At 34.3% G+C, this 25,112-nt stretch overlaps 2 protein-coding genes across 4 annotated transcripts; one reads left to right on the top strand and one right to left on the bottom strand.

The window, feature by feature from the left end:
* Positions 1-1,562: 1,562 nt before the first annotated feature.
* On the bottom strand, positions 1,563-15,458 carry LOC123911658 (mediator of RNA polymerase II transcription subunit 25). 3 transcript variants are annotated; one of them, XM_045963124.1, is made up of 15 exons: positions 14,904-15,458; positions 14,019-14,049; positions 12,325-12,388; positions 11,674-11,804; positions 10,221-10,430; positions 10,052-10,117; positions 8,399-8,603; positions 7,077-7,144; positions 6,142-6,969; positions 5,252-5,305; positions 5,010-5,038; positions 3,482-3,550; positions 3,286-3,370; positions 2,478-2,564; positions 1,563-2,389 (listed from the first exon to the last, which is right to left on the bottom strand). In XM_045963124.1, exons 1-15 carry the CDS (start codon positions 14,999-15,001, stop codon positions 1,919-1,921), a joined length of 2,496 nt encoding a protein of 831 aa, XP_045819080.1. In that variant the 5' UTR covers positions 15,002-15,458; the 3' UTR covers positions 1,563-1,918. The 3 variants fall into 3 exon arrangements, with proteins under 3 accessions (XP_045819080.1, XP_045819081.1, XP_045819079.1); XM_045963125.1 differs by having other exon boundaries at positions 6,151-6,969; positions 14,904-15,457; XM_045963123.1 differs by having other exon boundaries at positions 3,286-3,550; positions 14,904-15,440.
* An 898-nt stretch (positions 15,459-16,356) lies between these two features.
* On the top strand, positions 16,357-24,740 carry LOC123911657. Its single transcript, XM_045963122.1, has 8 exons — positions 16,357-16,627; positions 16,810-16,894; positions 16,981-17,106; positions 17,761-17,919; positions 18,482-18,600; positions 19,027-19,218; positions 19,689-19,779; positions 24,235-24,740. Exons 1-8 carry the CDS (start codon positions 16,473-16,475, stop codon positions 24,313-24,315), a joined length of 1,008 nt encoding a protein of 335 aa, XP_045819078.1. The 5' UTR covers positions 16,357-16,472; the 3' UTR covers positions 24,316-24,740.
* The last annotated feature ends 372 nt before the right edge of the window (positions 24,741-25,112 follow it).

The raw sequence follows: 25,112 nt of genomic DNA, 5'->3' as shown, positions 1-25,112 counted from the left end.
TATTAGCGGGTACGAATATCATTAAATCTGTATACATGTCTACTAAATAACGAGTAGTTAAAATATCTAGTTATCTTAATTATTCTGGAAAGTATAATTGACCAATTATGAAGAAATTTTTTGCTGGTAATTATGAAAGGAATCTAACATTTAATCCATTACCCGGCTTTATTTAGTCTTGAAAACAAATTATTGAATATTATGGTGGGCAGTTCATGTTGGTTGAAAAGTACTATCATCTTACTATTGAATGCCTTGAGGGACACTTCTTAACCAAGCTTTGGAAGTTCAATATCATTCCCCCACATACTCATTTAATGAGGAGAATTTTGCATGATAGAATCCTACTGTAGTTAGATATGCACTCTTTTGTGGCCAACAGACAAAAACAACTGATCATCATTTAATGGGGGGTGTGAGTGACTAAAAGCCTAAAATCCTTTGGTTTGCTTCTTTTTGTTAGATATGGTGCTAATGTTGAAGATTGTTGTAAAATGTATGTATTCTAATTTTCACAATTTAAATTCCCTTCCCGCGATTGGCAAATCAAGCCTTGCAATTTGTAATTAGGATTGTGTGTAGATCGAAAAAACTTCAAGTTATTTTCTTCGGTCTCATATATAAATATAAATTAATTTTTTAAATTCATTGAAAAAATCATGTATCTAACAAACCGATCCTCGTGCATTTTTTATTGTGTGCTCAAGAAAACGTCATTACTAAGATATAGCGCACTTGTTTTAGCATACAATATTTGAGTGAACTTTGCATACCTAACATAGTATTTTTTTATCATCAAACTCGAGTAATAAAATTTTGTATGGCGGATATACCTCACGGCTTACATCTATGTTTGCTTATATTGTCTCCATAGAGAGCAAATACTATTTGACTTTTTTGCAATTGCAGTTGGCTCTGGCACTTGTATGAGTATGTATGGATGATATGCTAATACTTTTTGGTCACTATGGTTGCATTCTTGTTGCCCTTAATTTGCAGGATAAATAACGTTAAAATGAACTGGTACTAGTTGAAGTGTGAGGATTTTGCTTTCAAAGTCTAGGTACAATTTAAGAAACTTACCCTTTTCAGCTCTTATTTTAAATCTATTCGATATTCAATTTCCTCTTGTAGAGGAAATCTTCATTTTCGACAGAGCAGTAAAAATCCCATTGCTATTTGCTAACAAGGGAAGAAGGCCCTATTGTTGAAGAATTTGTTAGGACCAAATACAAACAAATCATGGCTACTTGTCATGGTGACGACAATCTGAGGGTTGTATGGATGAAGAAGCAAATTGACCAACGTGTAGAAGTGAACAAATCCAAAAATAAAAATAAAATATTAATTTTCCCTTCCTACAATAACAAGAAATTATCATGAAGGCATGTATTGAATATTTCCCTTTTAATGGTTGTTCTGAATATGCCTAGAAAAACCTTAAAATCAAATCCCATGAAAATGGCTGGAAAATTGCAACAACTTGCCTCCATCGTTCCTTTGTTTTGAGTTTTATGATGTCCAGAGTTAAATCAACTTTAGGCAAAACCACACAGACAGAATGACAATAATTTGTGACTTGCATTGTACAACTATATAGGTTGTTTAACATATTCTAAACTTTGTATCCATAATACACCCAATGAATTTATAGCATGCTCTCAATATATACAGCCTATCAGTTTTTAATGGCTCAATGGCTAAAGAAATGGTATGACCATATACCGTTATTATATGACCCAAGCCTATCACTGTCTACCATAAATTATGAGCCAAGTACTTGAGATTGCATGCTAGTACCCTACGAACATAAGTTTCTTGTTCACACTGATGTGCCTGCCAAAATATAAAATAAATATAATCCCCAAAACACAACCTGTGCTGTGTCAATCTTGGGGAAACTGAATCCAAAAATGACCTAACTCATGAAATTCCCTCCACCAATGTTTGTAGCTCCTTGTGATGAAACCTGTCCCTGAGAAACCATTTGTGAGCGTCCAGGTCCTTGAACATAGGTTTGACCTATTCCGGCCCCAACCATCTGTTGCTGCTGAGGAAGTTGTTGATGCTGCAGTTGCTGTAACTGCGGCAGCTGTTGTTGCTGCTGCTGCAGTTGTGAAAGCTGCTGTTGTTGGAGTTGAGGGAGTTGCTGTTGTTGCTGGATTTGTGGAATCTGCTGTTGAAGCTGGGAAAGCTGCTGCTGCTGTTGTTGCAGCTGAGGAAGTTGCTGTTGCTGTTGCTGTTGTAGCTGTTGCTGCATCTGCTGCTGCTGCTGCAATTGTGGAAGATGCTGCTGTTGCGATTGCATCTGCTGGTGCTGTTGCATTTGTTGCTGTTGCATTGGTTGCTGCTGCTGACTGGACAATTGTGGCTTAAATACAACCATATCCTGCTTGCATTCAAGGTTTCAAGTAAATAAATAAAGGTGTCATCGATCAAATAAAATAGACAACGAAGAATCAACAACTATATGTTACCCCAGGAAAAAGCATCCCAATCAAGCGGCAGGCTTTGTCAGAAACAGATAGTAGCAACGTCTGTGATGGCAATTGAATAACTGCACACTGAAATTAAATAATATATTGATAAGACCACAAAATTTATCTTGTAAAAAGATGAAATAAATGGTTCACAGCCATATTGTCGACAAGTAATACGGGTGTAACCTGGAGAAATAAGGAGATAACCAAACCAAGTAACTCTACTGTTGAGTATTGTGGAATTAATATTCTATCGGTCACAAGATTTATTATTAATTCAGGACCAACAGGAATCGAGTTGTTGAGTTGAGATGCTCACAGTATCACACCTAATTTCATTTATTCAGGAAAACATTGACAGTCTAACTACAAAAACTACCTTATATAAGAAAAGGGCCACGTGGACACGGGTACAGTACTGTACATTATACGAGATTTTTTGAAAAACTAAGGTAATATGTCAATAGTATACAAATAAATGTATTTCATAAGTATAACATTTACCAAAAAAAGATATAACAAAATGTCTCTCATAATATACTATATCTCAAATCAAAATAAAGTTCAGAAAAAAAAAAAATACATATTCATGAAAATTACGATAAAAATAGTATATTTACATAACAGGAGTCTTATAAATAAATGATTATATAGTGAAAAGTAGGAGCATAATAATATACAATATAATAGAAAAATTACTTACCGGTATCCGATGAGTACCGGGTACAGGTGCAACATGAATTTTAGACAAGGGTGTTTAAATAATGGAAAGAAATACTAAACTAGAAACTCACAAATAACCTACCAGCTTCTTTTCTTGCAGCTGACCAAGAAAACCATGCGGATTCATTGCCCGAAAAACTAGGAAATCTGCCTTTCCTACATATTGTCTAATCATATCATACAAAATTAGCACAGCTACAGAACAAAATTCTAGGAACAAAATAAACCTAAAGAGACCAATACATATTAAAATAATACAAATTGAAATAAGGACATACTTGTTATTCATGTGATCCTGAGATATAAGCCGAACTATTTGCATAACAGGAGGCCAGTTAGCTGCAAGTCTGAGATCGATAAAAGTAGTATCGCATATGTTAGTGAGTCGAAATAATTAAGAGGATATAAAATATTTGATGATATGATTTGGTCAGATAAGGAAGTCAAAATCATAGAAATCCAATACAGACTCGGTAATTGCAATGAAATTGTAGGAAGTAATGCCACTAAAACTCTTAATTGTGGCATTATTTTGTCAGTAATGCCAGAATTAAGAGTGGAATTTCTACTAATTTTTATTGCAGATGAGTTTTAGTGCTGAATTTGGATTATATGAAATATTCTTAAAAGGTGTTGAGTGAGCATTAAACCAAATGTCATTTAATAAAACAAATAATAATAATAATAATAATAATAATAATAATAATAATAATAATAATAATAAACAATTTAAGTTTAATGATTTGAATGAAGTAGGGCACCCCAGAAGTATTCAGTGACCTCTAGTGCAGAGAATGCTTTTATTTATTATTCAATTGCAGCCACCATTGGTATGCTTTTAACACTGCCAGTGTTATCAATGACGGATGGTGGATTATGGCAGTCAGCCACCAATCCGCCATATAAACATGCCATTGCTGCCTATGATAGAAACATGGCGGGAATAATAGGTGCTGCGGCCTATTGCAGCAGACACAAAATCTGCCATGCTATAACGCCATGGCGACACTGAACACTGCTAAATCATTTGCAAGCAAATCATTTTTCTTTTCCAACTGAATTGATTTTTCAAACAGACAGAATTGCAAGAAGTGACAAACCACAGAACTATTATCACTTCCATTGACAGGCAAAACAGAATGCTCCTACACAGAAAGCAAGGATTTGTTGTGTCCGGAACGAATGACATGCCAAATCATAAGGCGGAGAGTATAACAATAAACTCAACCGGAAAATTTACGCAATGTGACACATTATTGACTTAAAGTTTATTTGTTTATTATTTTCTCTTAAAATAACATGTTTTATTTTGTAACCAAACAAAAATAGGTTATACTACACATAGAATCTCTTAAAAAATAAGCCATTTATGCACAATAGGAAAATCACTATTTCAAGCTAAAGTTTAATCAAATGGACCCTTGGTAATAAATTGATGAGAGAGGTTGCTTTGTCAGTTCATATGGGGGTTTAAAGTTTATTTTCTTCACCGTGTTTTCGTTTGGAAGATAGCTTGTCTTCTGTTGTATTTACCCTTATAATATTTCTCTATTTTTATATAAAAATATCTAAGCATAAATTATCAATCGAAGTTAATCAGTGCTAAGAAAATTGTCCCAAGCAAAACATTTTGTTGAAATACTACTTTCCTTATCTATAACAATATCAAAGCATAAATTCTTTTGACTCTAAAGTTTAAAAATCAACCCAACATCAAATGCTAATAATAATTTTGCGGCAATTGTATTATAAACTTCAATGTAGTCTAGTATTTTGAGAAGAGATAATACAACTTCTGAAACTTACGATTCAGATGCAGAAGAACTCCTGTAACCCTGCCACAGAGAAATAATGCATCAGGATTACATGTCAAAGAACTACACAGTGTCCACATAATTACATCAATTGCAATTGTTAAGAATGAGACTTCAAAGGCTATACAGGGAAATGACAGTAGGCTGGAAAAATAAAAAAGCAGAGCTGAAATAGATTAAAAGATGTAATATATATATATATATATATATAAAATCTCACAGATGAGAACATACTTCGAGTTTGGTGATAAATACTGGCTGTCCTTGTCTTTGTCCTGATAAGCTTCCCTGCACGAATGTCAATTATTGAACATGTAATACTGATGCACAAGCATGCTAAAACAATCCAACAAATTGCGACCACTATAGCACCACTGGTTCATTCTTTGACAATTACAAAAAAAATATACAACACAGCATATACATGATTATTTCCGTAGAGTATTTTATGATTTAGAAAGAACATTTCAATGAGATATCAAGACGTCTCTAAGTTATAATGTAAGAAGTACTTAGAGAACACAAAGAACAAACGAATTATAAATTCCTTCTATTGCACTCTAAACAAAGGGTGATGTACTTGGAGATACTTTTTAAATACATATTAAGGCATATTTAAATCAAACATGATCAGTAATTCTAGTTATCTTCCCTGAGGAATTGACTCTTAACATAGTATCACAATATTGCATTTAAAACAGTTTCACATTCAAGAACAAATATCGAAGTTAATAGTAAAAGCTTCAGCAAACAGTGGTCGAAATCACTCGTCATGTCTGGTATTTGCTGGCAGATCTCGTCACAAAAACAACAATGTTGTGCTAGCAGTGATACTATGTGGATTTCATTATACTAATATCCAAATTTAAGCTTTACAAGATATAAGAGAAATACAGCTTGATTATTCTTACTATATCAAATAAAAATTATTGAAAAGAAACTATTACCTATTGGTGCTAAACAAAATGAATTGCTAATGGAAGATTTGTGTGGCCAGTTTAACAAGAAATAAAATTCTATACTGAAAGTCTAGAACAAACTGAAATTCTTGAGAAACTTCTAGACACTGCTGTAAAATCAGAGATATAAACTTTAATATAGGCTTAAGAAAGAAGTGGACATACCTCCCAGACCTTTATATATTTTGATTGTGAAGAAGCCGTCTGTTGGGACAAAGGCATATTAGCAGCAGCTGCATTATTCACAAGCGGCTGCATGCTTGATTGTACTTGTTGAGGCATTCCAGGAGTGGGAATCATTGCGCCAGTTCCAGAAGAGACACCTGATTGATTGAGGCCATTCATTACATTTTGGTTCATGTTAACTCCGCCTTGCACCATTTGGGCCCCTGAAAGGTTTCCTGGGTTCATACCGGGAACCTGTTGTCCCATACTAACAGTTCCTTGAAGATTAGCTAATGGTTGTGAAGTCCCATTGTTTGGACTTGAAGTCAAATTAGAAGTGGCTGACGTTAATGAAGCAAGACCTGAGTTTGGTCCGACCTGTGCAGAAGCAGTAAGAGATCCAGAACTAGTCATTACTGGCGGTCCGGATGAAAATACATTTTGACCTGTAGGTCCAGAAGATGTCGTTCCACTAGATATCATGTTTGACATGTGCATGGCAACAGGAGTCTGGCCCATTGACTGAAGTCCCATAGAAGTTCCGCCACTTAAAGCGGCAGAGTTCATTACCTGTCGTACTTGAGAGAGATTATTCAAAATGTTCACATTCGCTTGAGCCGGATTCGCAGGCCGTGATGGCTGCAACATTGACACTGTAGGCTTTGTATCCTGTGCATTTTCATTATTTGTCATAATATCTTGAGAAACAGAAGATGGAGAAGATGTCTGCAAGCTTGGAATTCCTTGACCATTACTAGTAACACGCGGAACTGACGGATTATGAGGAAAAGCTGGTCCATTTACCATGGAAGTTACAGGAACTGGCTCCTGAAGAATTATCATATAAATCCAGGATCATTTGAAAAATTGAATCATAAAAATTGAAGTGCATAGTTTACATGAAAGTTAAAGTGATTATCTAGATATAAGTTTACCACTTTCACAGTAGCAGGAGTCACATTCCCAGCAGGTATTGGCTGCCGGTTTGTAATAGATCCATTCACTAAAAAATCACAGAAAACTAGTTAACAATAGTACCTTTTCAACCTGTGTGTCAAAAGAATAAATAAGCCACTTAGAATAAACTGCTGACCAACCAAGTATGACAAACTAAGAGCTCTAAAGCAACTACCTGCTCATGAATTATGGTATTGTACTTTTCAGTTAAATAAAGAAGACAGCAATTCTTTTTCCATTTAAAAGTATAGCAATGTAAGAAGACTTTCAATCAAGATCATTGTTTTTTACAAAATTGACTGCCACAACCACAACATATGTTTAACATAATAGAAGATGCAAGAATAAGAGAAATGCACGAGTACATAAATTCTCAACAAAATAAGACCAGACTAGCCTACATAATTCGGGTATTGTATTTTTTATGCTTTTTTCTTGTTCACTTGCTGTTATTTCAGATCTGCGTACAGTTGTTGTTTGATAGGAACAAACACTATGATAAACTGAAACTGATGGAAATAGAATTAATGACAAACTCAGAGGATGAATCTATACAAGATGAATAAAACAGTAAAGTAATTTACAATGAATGGAGATGAATCTCTTGCAAAAGGAAGAAAGTAAATGATATCCCTCACATTCACCCATCCCTTCATTACAAAATTCCACTACCTATACTCTACTGCTCCCTGTCCCTGCATTCAGTTATGCCTTGTGAGTTTTGAGAGAGTATTTTTGCTATTTCCCATCCAGCCCTCCCAGCAACCGTGAGCCTGAAAATACTTACCCCAAGCACTTGTTGAACAGGTCCGGGGTGGGCCCACAAACGAAGGAAGCTTTAAACTTTTGAACTTTGAATTTAAAGGTGTTGGTCCAATTCACCAATGTAAGTTATAGCCTAACAGGTTGTTCATGTGGACCATGACTCGGGATTTCTTGATCTTAGAGTGACCCTACCCAACTAACTCTCAAAGAAAGATCTAGCCCTGACTTAGTCATCTTGATAGGAATGAGGGAATAGGTCAGTCCTTCTACAATCAATTCTTTCTGGCCCAGCTAATATCCTTGATTTCTACCTCTATCCCTCAGGATTCATTGGTTGCAAAACCGTAAACATAACACCTCAAGAATAAATCTTCTGAACAAACTTCTATTCTAGCTATAAGTGCTACGAAGTTGGTATTCAAAATTATGTAAAAGGAAAGACAAGAAAAATAAAGTAACCATGCAAACTTATTTTTTTAAGTATATCCCTATTACTTAATACAAGGAGTGCAGATACTGCATATGCATAAACAACCTGATGGCAATGAAGTTGGGGGTGCCCCTGTAACGGGTGTGACAGATACAACGTCTACTTTTACAGGACTTTGATTTGAAGGCAAGTTCGTTCCAGAACGACTCAAGGCACCACGGGCTTCCCTGAAACCTTCTGATATTAAAATAAGAAAATGAGTGGCTTTAGGATCAACTGGTGGTTCAGCAGCTCTATTATTTCGTTTTCCCTGCAGTGCCAAAAGGATGTTATCAATATCATAAAAATTATTCAATAGCAGGAAAAAAAAGTTACTTTTCCTAATAATATCAGTATAATAACTTATAATATAGGCAAAATTACACCAGAGGTCCTTTATCTTATTTATTTGTAACAGATTGGTCCTTTATCTTTTTTTTGTCCCAATCAAGTCCTTTATCTTTATAAATTGTCACAGATTGATCCTTTTTTTCATTTTTTATTAGAAATATGATGAAGTGGCAAGCCACGTAGGATAATATGATTTTCTTAATAATTTTTTTTATTGAAATTTTTTAAAAACTAAAAAATCATATGAACATTCATCATCTTCTTCATTATCCGTTAACAAAATACACACAAATACCCCTCAAAATTATATAAATTTATGTGTTTTATTTACCTCAATCTTATTCTAAACTCAAAAATAAAAATCCCTAATTCTCATTAAACCCTAAATTTATTAAATAAAAAATATGAGAATGATAAATATTATTCATCAACCCAGAAAATTTCATACGGAAAGCATTCCCCTCCATTTTTGCCTAAATAAAAGCAGACTAATACTTATAGTGTTAGTTTTGCTAAAAAATTGAAACATTCATTGTTGCTGGAGCTGTCCAGTATTTGTTTTTTGATGGGCGGAGCTGTCCATTATAGTTTGATTGTTACAAGTATCTTTTCTCCTTCATAAGGCCATCATATGGTCTTTAATTTTTGCCCCTACTGCATTAATCCTCATATTTTTTATTTGGTAAATTTAGGGTTTATGAGAATTGGGGATTTCAATTTTAGAGTTGAGAAGAATATTGAGATAAACAAAACACATACGTTTATTTAATTTTGAGGTGTATTTGGGGTGTATTTTGTTATTGGATAAAGTGATGAAAATGATGAAGGAGATGAAGAACATGATGAATGTTCATATGATTTTTTTATTTTAAAAATTTTCAAAAAAAAAAATTATTAAAAAAATCATATTATCCTATGTGGCTTGCCACTTCATCATATTTTTAAATAAAAAAATGAAAAAAAATATCAATTCGTGACAATTTATAAAGATAAAGGACTTGATTGGGACAAAAAAAAAGATAAAGGACCAATATGTTACAAATAAATAAGATAAAGGACCTCTGGTGTAATTTTGCCTATAATATATTTAGCATATTTTTGAAAATATTAGAAAAATTTGTGATCTTGAAAATATTAGTGTGTATGTTTCAAGAAATGCAAAACTAGTCCAGAAAATGTGAACTTGCAAGTGTACTGTTCTCGTGTTTAGTACTAGTTAAAATTACATTTGAGTGTATTATTAATTCCCAGGAATCCAGGTTACCCATATTTTCAAACTTTCTATTACAATGAAGTGTGGGAATCTTTCAAAATAAACAAATAAATACAGATTATAATTTTAGTATAAGAGTGGTAAATCATCATTACCGCATTGTAGATGGCTTTAACTTTGGGAAGTTGTTTTGGGCAGATGACCGATAGAGAAACAGAAAACTGCATACAGAGTATCGCATTCCATTAACAAGTGAACAGATTTAGAATCTCACAGCATCGAAGATATAGAGTGCCATACAAATCAAATAAAAAAACAAAGTACCTGCGGAAACACTTTAGCAACAGCTTCAGCATCATATAATTGGTTCCCTGGGTCTGAGTCAATGGATTCACTCTGCTCTAGACTCGGCAGTTGCGGAACATATACTGGTGTCTGCAATGGGTAAGGATTACTGGCTGCCACAAGGATACAATGCATGTGCATATCCACATTCTGCTGATTTGGGCCTCCACTTTGAGAAGGGGGGAACATCTAAGCATTCCAGCATTGAGTGAGCATTAAAATCAATCTTACAAGATATGTTCATAAAGTTGTCCAACAAGCAAGTTTGAAACAATATATTAAAACTATGTAGGGTGTAGATACTGAAATTGCTAAAAAAATTACGCTTCAAAAAATACATCCAAGCAATCAAAAGATGATGAAAATAAGACAGGAGTTTTGGTGTACTGATTACATCAGTAGTAACCAAGGAAGGCTTAAAAGAAATGAAGATGAGCACAGAATAGACTGGACTATCCACGATTAAAAAGAAAAACACATTTAGGAAAAGTGTAGCATCACAAACAAAACAAAATCTAAGCCCAAAGGTAACTATTAATCAAGGCTGTTTACGATTTTGTATAGCTCGTACGTAAAGGATTATTTTATCTAGTAGTAGAAGATTATAATAGTACACTACATATAGGAACTGAACAGTACGGTGTAAAAGACATGGACAAGGAAAAAGAAACAGGGCCTCAAATAGCAAGAAGGGTTGGTATCTTCAGTTGGCTCACATGTCTGTATGTGTATATAATAGAGCCCCATTGTTTAAGACACGTAAATTTCATCATATGTTTCCATTTCTTTCCTCTTTAAACATGGTGGCAAAGACTATTCTAGGTCTAACGTTGAGCCACCTAAAAATGAGCAGTGTTAATATATCAAAAAAAATAAAATGAGCAGTGTTACTGTTGGAAGCTTCATGCTTCAGAAGTCCTTATGATCGCAAAAGACTACTGATCGCAAAAGGTTATTATTGTTATTCCTCCTAGTCTCTACCAGTATCTGGCCTCAACCGATTACCTTCTTTGAGTGTGTATGTTTCACACCTAAGACTATCTCAACAACTTTATCTCCTATCCTAAATCACTTCATTACATACACTCCCGCCAGAGATACTCAAGACCATTATTGCTATACCTAGATCCATAGATAGTGGATACTTAATTCGCTGTCCCTAATCATATGATTCTATGTTCCCCATTTTTCTATGGTTACATGACAACATTTTGATCAAAATAAATGAAGCCAAGACATCATATTAAAAAAGGAAAAACAGACTGTCAAAAACAAAAGAAGGAAAAACATCCATACACATAAAATGTGCACATGCACAAACATAGATGATAAAGGACTTAAAGGAAACAGTACAAAGGAATGAGGATCAACATATATTGTATGAAAATTAAAAGAATAAACAGCAAACTTAATATATAGAGAGTATGCATACCATTAAAGCTTCAGCGAGCCCTTCAGCAATTGCCGCGTCATTAAAACCTCCACCAGAAAAGGGTATAGATGATAGCCACTGTAAGAAAACATCTGGGTCTTTTGTCCAGCCGGTTCGTTGCACGAGGATACCTGCATCCAGTGATGCTAAGATAAGTAAAAATACACAGTAGATTGTCAATTGCACATAAATTTGCCAGTGTAAATTGTAAAAAAAGTTGGATAGATTTCAAGAACCCTAAAAATCCAAAAGTTATGCTATGGAAAGTATAATCATTATAGCCTAACTTCCCACACTCGAACACCCATTTGCTAGTGTAAAAGAAGATAGAAAGAATTCGAGCATAGTAAAATCCAAGAAACAATGTTTTCAGCAAAATCTTGTCCATTTTATAGTTTAACATCCCACACCCACACATGTGTGCTCAAACTGTGAAAATTTTATAGATACAAACAAGTTTAATCAGTTTTCCTTCTTTATTAGTATGTGACACTTTATTTAAATACAGGAACTGGGTAATTTAAAATAAATCAACTATCATGGGTAGCAGCAAGAAGTTAATTCTGACACAATGCAAAAATTCTGGCATGAACAGTTTTAACAAAGCAATGCTTCACAAAGCAGGAAATAATAAAATTAGCAAAACTGTACCAGAATAACACCCATGAGTATTATAGGTGACTAGGGCAAACTCAACGTTGGAAACAGAAGGCTTCTGCAAAAGAAAGGGAAGATTATAAAATCAATAGATGAATCACAAGAACGTCATTACACAAGAAAATTATGATTTGAACAAACGCACACATGTGCTCACTAAGCAATGATATACCAAAACAATTTATCTTTTTGTCTCTTAGATTTTTAGGTACTGAATCCCACAAAAGTATTTCTTACGTTGATGGATATTCATTCTTTATAAACTCTTCACAACTCTCTAGGTAATGTGGGATTTGGATTTTTCCAAATACATCACCTGAAACCCAGAACTACGGGCTTGGTGTGTGGATAATATGGTGGAGATCTAATGGATCTTGTATACACTTTAATAATGTCTTCAATTTTTAGGTAGGGTCTAACTTAACCTAACAAAACCGATTTATAAGATGAGAAATGCCTATTTTAATCTCAAGAATTACGTAAAAATATATTTGGTTAAAATATGACTTGGTCAATTACGGTGTGTTTTGGTTTTAGTCCCTGTGAGTTTTTTGTTTGAATTTAGTCCCTGTAAATTCAAAAATTGTTGCGTTTAGTCCCTGACGTTAGCTTGTTGGGCCATGATGCAGGATTTTATTGGACCACACATGACATTAGGGACTAAAAACAACAACTTTTTAATGTGCTGGGACAAAAACCAAAAAAACATAACTGCAGGGAATAAAATCATATTTGAACCAATATATTTTATTGAATGAATTATGCTTACAACACATCAGATGTATATACAAGAATTGCAAGATAGATAGGTCAAAATTGATCAAGGGATTTCACCAAGCTTAATCAGGTATTTTCTCTCTTTCCACTCATCCCTTTCAACAACATCCCTATCACCAGCCTTCTTAGTGAGGTGTTTTTGAAATCGCTTGACCAATTGAATATGATTTCACCATATTTATCTTTCAATTCTTGTATTTCAAATTGGTTTGCAGCTACCAGCTTAAAATCAAATCAATTTCACCATTCAACCTTTCTTTGTGACTGTGGTAGACCCAAATTAAGAAAAGTAAAATGAACTTTTCTGGCAGGCTTTAGCCTTGAAATTAAACTTGCGAAACTCAGCCATGAAAAAATGAACAAAGACTATGAAGAAATAAATGCAAAAACAAATAAATCAATGAAATTGTACGATTTTACGATATAGATCGCAGTTTTAACAACATTGTAAATGAAAGCCCTAAATACTAAAAATCCTAGGGTATACCAAACCACAAAACACAAACACTAGAAGCAGCTAGATTAGTGCAGAATAAAAAAAGGGGCAAGACATAAACATTTGTCATGAGTAACTCACTAATCATAGTTAGGGTTACGGATTTTAGGGAATTTTTGCATTAAAAAACTAGCAAGAATATCTTTATTTGCTGAGAATGGAAGTTGGGGGAGGAACGATATATATAACAGTATTCCTTAACAGCAAGAAAAACTTTGGGCTTTAAGCAAGTTATTATGCTGTCAAGCCTGTGGGAAAGACAGTATTTTTATCCAAAGCCAATGAAAATAACTAATATATATTCAGTAAATAAGATATTAAGACAAATCATAAGTGTTCAAGTAACACTTTAGATTCTAATATTTTCATTCATTTTTTTCAAAGAATGAAATTTTCACCGAAGTATAAAGTATACCTGCCCAGTTGACTCGTTACCACCGAAGCACCTGTAACAATACCACAATAGGTTAAAACATGTGAATCATATGAGCTATGATGATATAGCCTTGAAAATAGCTCGATGCTTGTGATGAGACGAAATAACAGATATCTGCATACATGCATATAAAAATGGAACTATCCAACATTTAAGCATAATGGCTGATCCATTTCTTCTACTAGGTGCCAAGTCTTAATGTGGTACCGAAGAGACCATCTATGTTAAGCTAAGACTTCTGTTGAATCCTAATTGCCAAAAGAAATGTGTTGTCTTGGGTTCTCGATAAGATACCACTAGTTGTTTACTTTTGCATTTCCAGGAAGTCAGTTTCATTAAGAAAAAGGTTATTGGGAATTTTTAGTGGATTCTCGGTATCCTCTGAGTTGGACTAATTTCTTTTGAGCTATTCGCCATTAGTGATAAGAGAAAGGTTTTACGCCAAAATGGTGCCAATTGCCAAATGATGTCTTTGACTGTAAAGAAGCATTTGGATCATGGCAATAAATATGTGTTGATATTTGGTATATGAATCACAAAACACATCGAACATTGAGGCTGCGAATACTAATCTATATCAGTTTCAAACAATCGTGCGTGAATCATTGAATTGAATCGAATAACACTGTTCACATATACTAGGCTAATGCCACCAATTAGGTCAGACATGTTTGTTAAAATCTACCACTAACTAACAGTTTCTCTCCAATAAACCTAACCTAACAACGATCAACACAATTTCATTTTCACTTCTTAATTAATCAACAACAATCAACACAATTGAAGCCTAAATTCCAAGAAAACCCTAATATTGATAGAATTGAATAAATCAGAATATTAATAATAATGAGAGAGAGATGGTACCTGACGATTTTATGGAGATAATCCAATTGAAGAGTGTCCCAGTAAGGTCCCATAGCGGCGGTGCTTTCGACAACGACGATGACCTGTTTCTCTGCCATGGTGAGGCAAAAGCAGAATTTGAAGAACGAGAACGAAAGAGAGTAATAATATTTAGGTTATAGTGTTGGTGTGGTGTGAGTGAAGAAGAGAAATTGGGGTTTTATTTATTTATATATAAGAAGAAAAGAGAAAAAGAAGAAGCGTTGGGAAATTGCGTAGATGGAAGGTGGTAGGAATGAATTGATTAAGAAGCATAAGAAAGAAATAAATTGATTTTGAGTAGTAAAAAGTATAAAATAATAATAATAATAGTTTCTTTGTTTTGATGCGACTCAATCAATGGGTTTAGTTTAGTAATCTTGTTGATTATTGATTATGGAAGGCCACCACGGAGGAGGACTGGAGTGGCCACCACGGGAAGCGTTTCGTTTCTCAGCTCACAAATTGTTAGAGTTTTAACGAACACACTTCAAATTCCACAACATCAACGTTTCAAATTGTACTCTACTTCTGTCAAAAAAAAAATGAACTGTACTTTAGAGTTTTATTATCAATCAATCAACAAAGAAAAAAAAATACTTTTGATATAAAAAAAAATTTAATTGATATGCATCGACGGTGTAAAATAATTTTACACTGCCAACCAATACCAAGTTTTCCGTCATATCACCCAACTTTCTTGACATGACATGGCGAAATGATAATTATTTATTGGACGATCGTGTAAGTAGGGACGGACTTGGGCAGGGGCAAGCAGGGGCTTGGGCCCCTCCCTCCCTCTTGTTCATTCGCTTACAATACTAATAATATATCTGTAGTCATATTGAATAAAAAGATTATACTCCCTCCTTTCTTAGTCATATTTAAGATCAGTAGTAATGATTAAGGAAATAAAAATGGAATACACTACTTTTAAAATTATACTATCAATTTTTTGAAAGAAATTTTTTTGTCAGACTTTATTTAATCATCTTGCTACTAAATTCAGACTTTACTTATTTAACATTTAATATTATATTTTTCGGCGCCTTGTCTTATTAATTTCTGGATCCGTCCCTGTGTAAAACTATTTTACAACGCCAGTGCATATCAATTAAACTAAAAAAAATTACTTTATTATTATTATTATTATTATTATTATTATTATTATTATATTATTAGGGTCATGTTAACTTGTGCTTAAAGACACATGTTAAGCTACCTAAAAATAGAAATATATAACATTTAATAATACAAAGAATTTAATATTTAGAGAATTGAATACAACACAAATTCAATAAATATTTTCCACATTTATCTTCTTAACATGAACCTTAAGGGCACAAGTTAACATTCTCCTATTAAAAAAAACAATCAGTAGAGAAGCACTTGCAAAAACACGTCATTTATAACATGCCAAGTGGCAAACTGTTTAAGCAATAGCCAACAAGAATCGTAACATATGAACGGGTGGCGATTGAGTGGGCGACGTTACATATTAAGCAGAGACGGTTTAGTCAGTAAATCACCTATCAACCAACCATCACCACCATGGCCACATTACAATGCAATTCTCTCCTTCTCAACAAAACCTCTAACCCCATAAGAAGAAGACACTGTTTCAATCCCTCTTTCTCATCTGCACCTGGTTTCATCTCAACTATTGCCACTTCAACTTCCACCGGATTAAACACCAAAATTTCCAAGTCAGTCAGTTTCTATCACACTTTTAATGTTCACTTAACAAACTAGTATTCATTCATTTTTTTTTTGTTTTATTGAATAACCGATATATCTAGTCTATTCGACAGAAATATAAATATTATTCAATAAACTGAAAAGTGTTTTTTTTAATAGTGACCAAATGTTATGTTATGTTTATTTTCAGATTGAGTTGTACTGTTTCTGCTGACAACTCAGTTGTGTCGGATATCTCTGTAACTGATGATTCCTTCAAACTTACATATTTAGAAGTGGGTTTTTAAGGTTCTTGCCATTTCAATTATTTGTGTTTAGTTTTTATGATTTTTTGACATGGGTTGTGTTGTTTTGGATATAGGGAAATAGTTGGCTGTGGAATGTGGCTGGGGCCAACATATTGGTTGATCCAATTTTGGTGGGTAACTTAGATTTTGGAATCCCTTGGCTATATGATGCTTCTAAGAAATTTGTAAAGAATTTCCAGGTATCTTTTTCACTTTTGATGGAGGCTACTAGTTTGTTACTTATGGATTGTGATAGGGGTTGTTCATGAATACGGGTCAACCGAAAGAGGCAAATCAATTCAAAGCGTTTGGTTTTGATGCTTGCTCTTAGCCCCCTGCATTGCTCACACTAGAAAAAACACTACCGGAAGATATCTCTCCTGGTATGATTTGCGATTTATACTACAAAGAGATATCTCCTGGTAGATGGGAGGGATTCTGATCAATTTAATCGGAGCAAAGATTAACCATCTTTGGTTTTTCTAGTTTTAATTGAACCTAACCAGATCAGAGTCTAAGTGATGTGGTTCGGATAACAATCTATGATTTCAAACCCTCAAATGATGGAATTTTAAACCATGAAATTTAGTTTAAATGTTCAAATTTTCAAAGAATAAAATGTCATATTTTTTTAAAGTTTCTTACCGGGCTGGGTTGTCTTGGATTTTAACGAAAAATATTGATTTTTTTTATCCAATCCGAAGTGATGAATTTTGATTGGATTGGGTAACGGTCTAGCCAAAACTGACTCAACGTGACCCGTGTACGCCCCTAGGCAATGATTACCTCTTTGTTACAACAAGGTGTGGAAAGTCACGATCTTGCTATATAACCTGTATGCTTCTATAGTGCAGCTCAGTGATCTTCCTGAAATTGATTGCTTACTCATTACTCAAAGCCTTGATGATCATTGCCATTTGAAGACCCTAAACCCCTTTTCTCAGAAATTTCCAAATACTAGAGTTATCGCAACACCTAATGCCAAGAGCTTACTGGACCCTCTTTTTAAAAATGTAAGTATATATGTTCTTTCTATATAATGATGCAATGATCTGGTGTATTTTGGTATATCCAATCTGATTCATGCCAGATCGACAACTTTTAGTATAACTAGTCTACATAGTTTGATGGTACATGAAGCATGGTTGGGGATTTTTGAATGATGCATTGATCTGATGTACTGAGTTGGTTAGGGGGAGATGGTATAACAAAACTAGCTAGAGGTGACTCATGAGGTTATAAGATGATAGAATATATAATTGGAGCACATGCTTCTCCGAACATATGCTTGATTTGCTTGAATTGTCTTAAAAGCCATACTGAGTTGGTGCACAATTACATGTGTTTAGTGTTAATAGTACTAGACCAGTTTCTATAATTTATAGTTTTACTCTTTTACTTCATCTTAGTTTTGTTGGCTGAACACCACATTTCAGTTCTGCTCATCGATATACCCCGTCAATGTTAGCATGCAATTGAAACCTTCAATATGCATGAAGCATTGAGTCATATTATCTATAGACAAATTATGGGTTTGCTACTTAATTTTTTTCACCTAGTTTCATATATTTTCAGGTTACATATATAGAACCTGGACAGAGCTCTGAATTTGAAACAAAGTATGGTTCTAAGGTCAGGATTAAGGCTACAGCAGGACCGGTTCTTGGACCACCTTGGCAACGTCCTGAAAATGGGTAAATACTGCTGAAGTTTTCTGGCTTATTTTTCTCTCATGCATGTTTGTCTTAGGTTTATATCCACCTTATTTGTTAGTGTCTGTTTGTCTGCTTTTTTGGGTCGCACATTTCTCTTGCCCTGATTTTTCCTATTTTGATTGGGTAAAAAAGAGAAAATTTGTATATAAAATAGTTTAAAGGAGGGTGAAAGTGGAAGAAAATAGAGTTACATCAAAAGTTAGTAACCCCTTTATATATAGGTATAGAAAACTCAGTTATTTGATTGGCTAAAGAATGAAAAAGTTATAAATAAAATAGTTTAAGTGAAGGTTAACATTGGAAGGAGAAAATCACACCAAAAGTTGGTATCCTCTTTATATATAGATTTATTCAAATTCTATTGAACAAAAATTGACGGTTTTGTGCTGCATGTGTTGTATGTAGGTATCTTGTTACTTCTCCACAAGTCCAATTGTCTCTCTACTATGAACCTCATTGTGTGTATAATCAAAGCTTCATTGAAAAGGAAAGGGCAGATATTGTGATCACACCAGTCATAAAACAGTTATTGCCTAAGTTTACCTTGGTTTCAGGACAAGAAGATGCAGTCAAACTTGCAAAGCTACTTCAAGCGAAGTAAAGTTTTTGTATTTACTTGAAAAATCACAAAGACATGCCATTCATTTCAAATGGACCCTTGTAGAAGGTCAAAAAAGCATTCTTGCAAAATACAAAAATGTGAAAATTTGTATTTGCATATAGTTATTTCCATGGGCCGAAAGAATTTGTTCGTAGAAATATTGCCATTGAGGATCAATTAACCATTGAAGTCATTATTTTCTTCAATTAGTGGCTCCGAACCCTTAACCATTCTTTGAATATCATTAACTAGTTAAATAGTTAGTTGTTTCTCAATGAAAACATTTCTCCAAGAATTCATTTTGGTAATTTTCTCTATAAAATTCTAGATTTTTGGAATACATTTGAACTTAACCTCACTTTGGTGATTTTGACCATTTCTCTTATTATAAAGTTATCTGTTAGATATTTGATTGTTCTTCACAGTCGTCTCTGTATATCTTATATGTTATTTCCTTATTTGACAGGTTTGTTGTGGCAATGAGAAATGGAGAACTAGATAGCAAAGGGGCTCTTGCAAGTATAATTCAATCAGAGGGAACAATAGAATCTTTCAAGGTTAGATAAGTTGCTTAATGTGTCATTTCTGTTATTTATGTCCAAAAGAAACATCATTTTCTTTTACCCTAAGTAACAATAACCTATTGGTTATTGGGCCCTAGAAAGCATGTAGGGTAATGGAGCTGTAATAGAAAAACTGCTTGAACAATGGTCATCAGGCCATGTTTTGGCTCTGAAAACAGAATGATGGTGTCGCTTTCTTCATTGCTTCCAGCATTAACATGAAATGCATACTGCCAGAATTAAAAGTCTTTTTGTTGGTAACTTGTCTACATAAGCGCCTGAAAGGAAGCCTTCGGCAATGGCTTTGAAAATACTTCCCCTCACATAGTTTTCTAGCTTTTGTCTTTATCTTTCCAGCTTGCCCACTTCCCCAGTAAACAGAAAGCTGTTGGTGATTTTTGGTGGTTTCTTGGCTCTCTATCTCTCCCTCTATCTTCAAATAGCTGATCAGCATTAAAAACTAGCTGTTAAGGGTTAATTTCTGATAGCAACCTGGGTTTTTAAGATTCCTCCAAGCACTTTTAGGGACTCCCTTAAAAACTAGCTGTTAAGGGTGAATATCCTAGCCATTTGTACTCCACTAATCATTCTGGACTACTTGAAGTGGGACTTAGGCTGAGGCACCAAATAATACTCAAGCCCCTTCAACAGCACCTCCTAAGTGCCGGTGTCCTGGCAGCTTGACACTATGATGCTTCACCCAGCCTTTTCGGCCAGCCCTTCCACAAACATATCTTTTTGTGTCACCGACAACCGAATCTTAACCATTTGATAAGAACCAAAGTCACGCGGATCCCTCCCTTAAAACCCAATTGTTAAGGAGGGAAATCCAAGTCACATAAGTGCACCATCGAGCATCCCATTTTATTCGATGTAGGTTATAGGCACCCCATATATCCAAGCCCCTACCAGCTGATAGTTTATTAAGTCACAGAGTGTGACTATGAACAAAGCACATAGATCTTAAGACTTAAAATAGAATGAGGTATGCTTTTTTAGTAATAGATGAGAGTGCCTGACTAACATGGTCAGAACTCAGAAGTACTGAGAACAGCATTATTGGAAAAAAATAAATTAGGAGAGATACAATGAGAAAAGACTGAGTGGTTTCAATAAGATGTGTGTGATGATGGACACAATGTGAAGCCATAAAATAGAAGTTGCCACTTGATAAAGTGTGAATTGAAACACCAAATTGATTTTTTATTTCATCATAGAAGACTAGAAGATAGAAAACAAATTTGATGAATAACAACAATCAAGTAAATATAATCATAAAAAATGTGATAAAATATCTTGTCCCTGTGCACATAATACAACTAGGATCTTGTACATAGTGAAAGAAAACGAAACATAGCTTAATAATTGACACAACTAGGAAAATAACTATTTAGACATGTTCTGCAAATTTACACAACTCACACTAGACGAAATGGACTCGAGTCATCAGTTGTTGTAAGTTGGTAAGCATGGATGGGCAAAGGAGAGTTGATTATCAAACTAGACCTGAGGTATTGATTTAATAAAAGCTATAGGACTAACATCCAACACCAATAACATAACATAGGACTTAGATGTGTGCATAGTAGTAGAAAGGGTGAATAATCAGAAGTAGAAAGAGTGGAGAAAAGGGACTTATTACCACTGATGTAATTGGTTGTCCCATAATAAAGGACCAATGGACCAATAACATAGGACTTGGATGTATGCATAGTAGTGGCATTGAAATTTGATATGTAAACCTCCTCATACCTCTTGACATAGTCAACAAAGATAATCGATGGTGCTTGAGGATCAAATGATGGCATAATGGAATTAAAGGGAACAAGGAAACATTTGTGCAAATTTTTGTTGTTTGAGGATGTCCATTTAGGGAACATCGCCTATCAGTAGTGCATTTGATTTTTGTGGCAATGGTCACAAACAATTAGGACAGCATTTTCTTGGCTTGTGAGACTAAACACCGTCAATCCTCTGAAAGAGACCAAGGAAGAGTAATCAACAAGGGCAGGCAGAACGTCCACTTCAGAGGATAAGAGTTCATTAAAGTCTTGTAGGATACCATAAACAAACCGAAAACTAGTCAGCGGTGGAACTGTTAATTAGGAATTGATCTTATCCTTTATTGTAAATTATTTACTTTCCTATAACAGGTTAGATAAATTAGACAATAGAATATTTGTCATTATAATTTGTAATTACTGATACTATTATATATAGTATGAAATGCAATAGAGAAAGGCATCAAGCCATAATTCCTGACATCTCCATAATGTCTTCCCTTTAACATACATCCTAGCCGGTAAAACGGACACAAAAAGAAAAAGCCAATTCACAATCCAAAAAAAATTCCACAAACTAGAGTCACCAAAACACAACAATAATTATGAATTGTGTAAATCACGAACAGGAATCATGATCAAGAAAAACACCTCAGAATCATGAGCAAGCAAAACCCAAAAGCCGAACGAGAAACTGCCAGAAACAATCAAGAACCCACCGAGAATGACGGTCTCACCGAGAAATTGTGACGACTATCAAGAACGGTGAAGACGGAACCAAGAGACGGACAAGGAGGAACTATGAGCAGCTAGAATCTAGAGTTCGCACAAAACGAACAGAGACCTAGAACAAATTTCATGAGACCCAGCGGGGTGTCGCTGAGCAAAGCCAAGATGAATTAGATTCTCACAGGTTTGATCGAACTTACTCATACCATGTCAGGAATTATAGCTTGATGCCTTTTTCTATTGCATTTCATACTATATATAATAATAATATCCGTAACGGTGAATTCTTTGGTACATATTATGTGATATCTGAGGTACATGATTCCGATTGGTTTACAAATAGTATTTATTGATTTTTCTATATTGAATACTATTTGTGGACCAATCACAATCATCCACCTAAGCCGTATACCGGTACATATCCACATAATATGTGTATCGGAGTGTTCACCATCAGTAATTACAAATTATAATGACAAATATTCTATTGTCTAGTTTATCTAACCTATTATAGGAAAATAAATAAATTACAATAAATGATAAGATCAATTCCTAATTAACAGAAACAATGTCTAAGGGCAACAACACTTATGATGTTTTGGTAAACCCAAGGTTTGAGTATCATTGGGACAAATGACCTTGTCCTGCTCTCAAATATCCTGCCTCCCAAGTTTCATGAGCACAAAAGATTTGCTTCAGCAAGGCCGGCCAAGTAATCTTCAATAGTAAGGGAGGCCTGAAGCATATTTTAATATACGGGGTTTTTTGGTCTGCATATGGGGATTTTTTGTTTAGTAAAAAAGAGTTTCTTGTTAGAGGTCCAAAGCAAGGGCTTTAGTAGCCTTACCATTGGGAATTGGGATGAATGAAGAATCTTGATTTTGATGACAATGCATAGTTGAGCATCAATCTTAACCCATTGAAAACAGACGGCTGCAGGCATAAAATTGACCATCGACTCAAATTCCTTACCTGTAAGAGTGGGGCCCTGACCTAGCTGGCGAAAATGGGAAGATCCACCCTCATAGGGTCAAAACTATCTATGGATCAACAAGAGAGAGAAAGAGTAATGGACAAGGGTTGTATAAGCAAGACGATGAGACGCCGTCCCCAAAACCTACAAAGGGGATGAGGATTTAGTGACTAGGAAATGTGTCCATATCGTGTGGATTTTGTGCATATAACGACTAAATCTGTTTGACTATAGCTGATCTTTCTGCAAGTGTACAGAGATTTTTCCCCAAAATTAAAATATTTTCATCAAAAGAGCAAACTTGTATCAGAAAGGAAAATGTTGTGGGGGATAATGGTTTCAAACTCAGATAACATTGGCCAGCAACATGTAAACGCACCATTTATTTGAATACTCTCCTATCCATTATATTTGCCTTGTTCAAATTCATGTGCATCCTTGATTGTTCCAACTTCCAAGTGTCTGTTTTATGTCTCACCAAACCCATGAGCCTTCACTCACAGCAACTTCAAGTTTAATATCTGGCTTCATTATCGGTCTCTCTTTAATATCTGGCTTCAATCACCTAAACCATCCAGCCTTAAATTGAAATTCTGCATATGGCTTAGTACTTCTTTTGTCGGGATGGTTGTTTATATCATTATCTGTCCTTCACGAGACGCTTATTATGTCCTTTCTATCAACAACTTCTGTGGAAGAACTCTATCAATTTAATATTTTTTTCTTGTTTCTGCTTTATGATAAGTTATGAAAACAACTTACAACTTGTATAAAAACAATTTAACCTTATGTTTTCTTCGATGATAAAAATAGCTTATAAACACCAGTTCATTATTGATGATTTGGGGTGTGGTAGTAGGTTGAAAACAAAATGTCTATCGATGAACTTTATTTGTTTTGAAGTTACTCTCGATTCTATCTATTTTGTGCATGCTAAATAAATCTTCAAATGGTTATCAATTGCAGGAGCTCTTATCAAAAGAATTACCAGATGCAAAGCTTGTAGAGCCTACCCCAGGAGTACCAGTTGAAATTTCAGCAAATTAATCGGAGTTAAAGAAGGAAAATCAATCAGAGTGTGCTTAAACCAAACTAATCTTTTTCGGTTCGCTCTTTCTATAGTTAAAGAACGGAGCTGCTTATATACGCTGCACTAAACCAAATTGTGTACAAACTGTCAAACTGAACATAACTGTATATCATACTGGTGAACTGAATTGTTAGCAATCTGATCATCAAACCTTATGTGTATAAAACATTCAAATAGTCTCAATTGCAAGAATTTGAATATACTGCTTGCAAGGCCTAAGTTGTCTCAATTGCATACTGTGAAAAACAGGCCAAACAAAATACAGAAGCAGTACTTATTTCATATGCTAGAAAGAGTGGTTTATGAAAGTAATAAAAATGTACCAAAAATAGAAAGTTCTAAAATACTTTTATCATAGTATTTTTTTTTTTTTTTGTTACTATATTGGATTTCTTTGTTGATTTCATTTTGGCTATACAATTTAATTGTTTTGCGGAAAATTGGTAAACATGCGGGAGAAAAACTCAACTAAATTGACAAAAGTTGGGTTTAACTCTTTCTCAAGATTCGGGTTCAATTGCTTGAGTTGAGAGGTGAGAATTTGTCACTCATAGGTAAATAAGTGTTTTGATGTCTAAACAAATTGTTGGAATGTTACACATTTATCTTAAATGTATTGGATAGTTAATTTTATTTGTACCCTTATTTATTATGAGATAAAACATTAAAAGTAACTAAGTTTGTAATTTAGTCTCTTTTTCTCTTTGGGCTTATGCCCTCAGCTATATCAAAAAAAAAAAAAAGAAAAAAAAAA

The sequence above is a fragment of the Trifolium pratense genome, linkage group LG2 (assembly GCF_020283565.1).
Source record: "Trifolium pratense cultivar HEN17-A07 linkage group LG2, ARS_RC_1.1, whole genome shotgun sequence".
Taxonomy (NCBI): Eukaryota; Viridiplantae; Streptophyta; class Magnoliopsida; order Fabales; family Fabaceae; genus Trifolium; species Trifolium pratense.
This window is presented reverse-complemented; position numbering and strand designations above follow the sequence as displayed.

What these genes read in the sequence shown, in the direction of transcription:
- LOC123911658 (XM_045963123.1), bottom strand. Translation starts at nt 15,001, where the DNA reads ATGGCAGAGAAACAGGTCATCGTCGTTGTCGAAAGCACCGCCGCTATG. An exon ending in CCCAACTTCATTGCCATCAG is followed by an intron (nt 7,145 to 8,398) that starts GTTGTTTATGCA and finishes GTGATTTTTTAG; the next exon opens with TGAATGGATCTATTACAAAC. An exon ending in TATTTATCACCAAACTCGAA is followed by an intron (nt 5,039 to 5,251) that starts GTATGTTCTCAT and finishes TCTCTGTGGCAG; the next exon opens with GGTTACAGGAGTTCTTCTGC.
- LOC123911657 (XM_045963122.1), top strand. Translation starts at nt 16,473, where the DNA reads ATGGCCACATTACAATGCAATTCTCTCCTTCTCAACAAAACCTCTAAC. An exon ending in TCAAACTTACATATTTAGAA is followed by an intron (nt 16,895 to 16,980) that starts GTGGGTTTTTAA and finishes TTTTGGATATAG; the next exon opens with GGAAATAGTTGGCTGTGGAA. An exon ending in TGGACCCTCTTTTTAAAAAT is followed by an intron (nt 17,920 to 18,481) that starts GTAAGTATATAT and finishes ATATATTTTCAG; the next exon opens with GTTACATATATAGAACCTGG.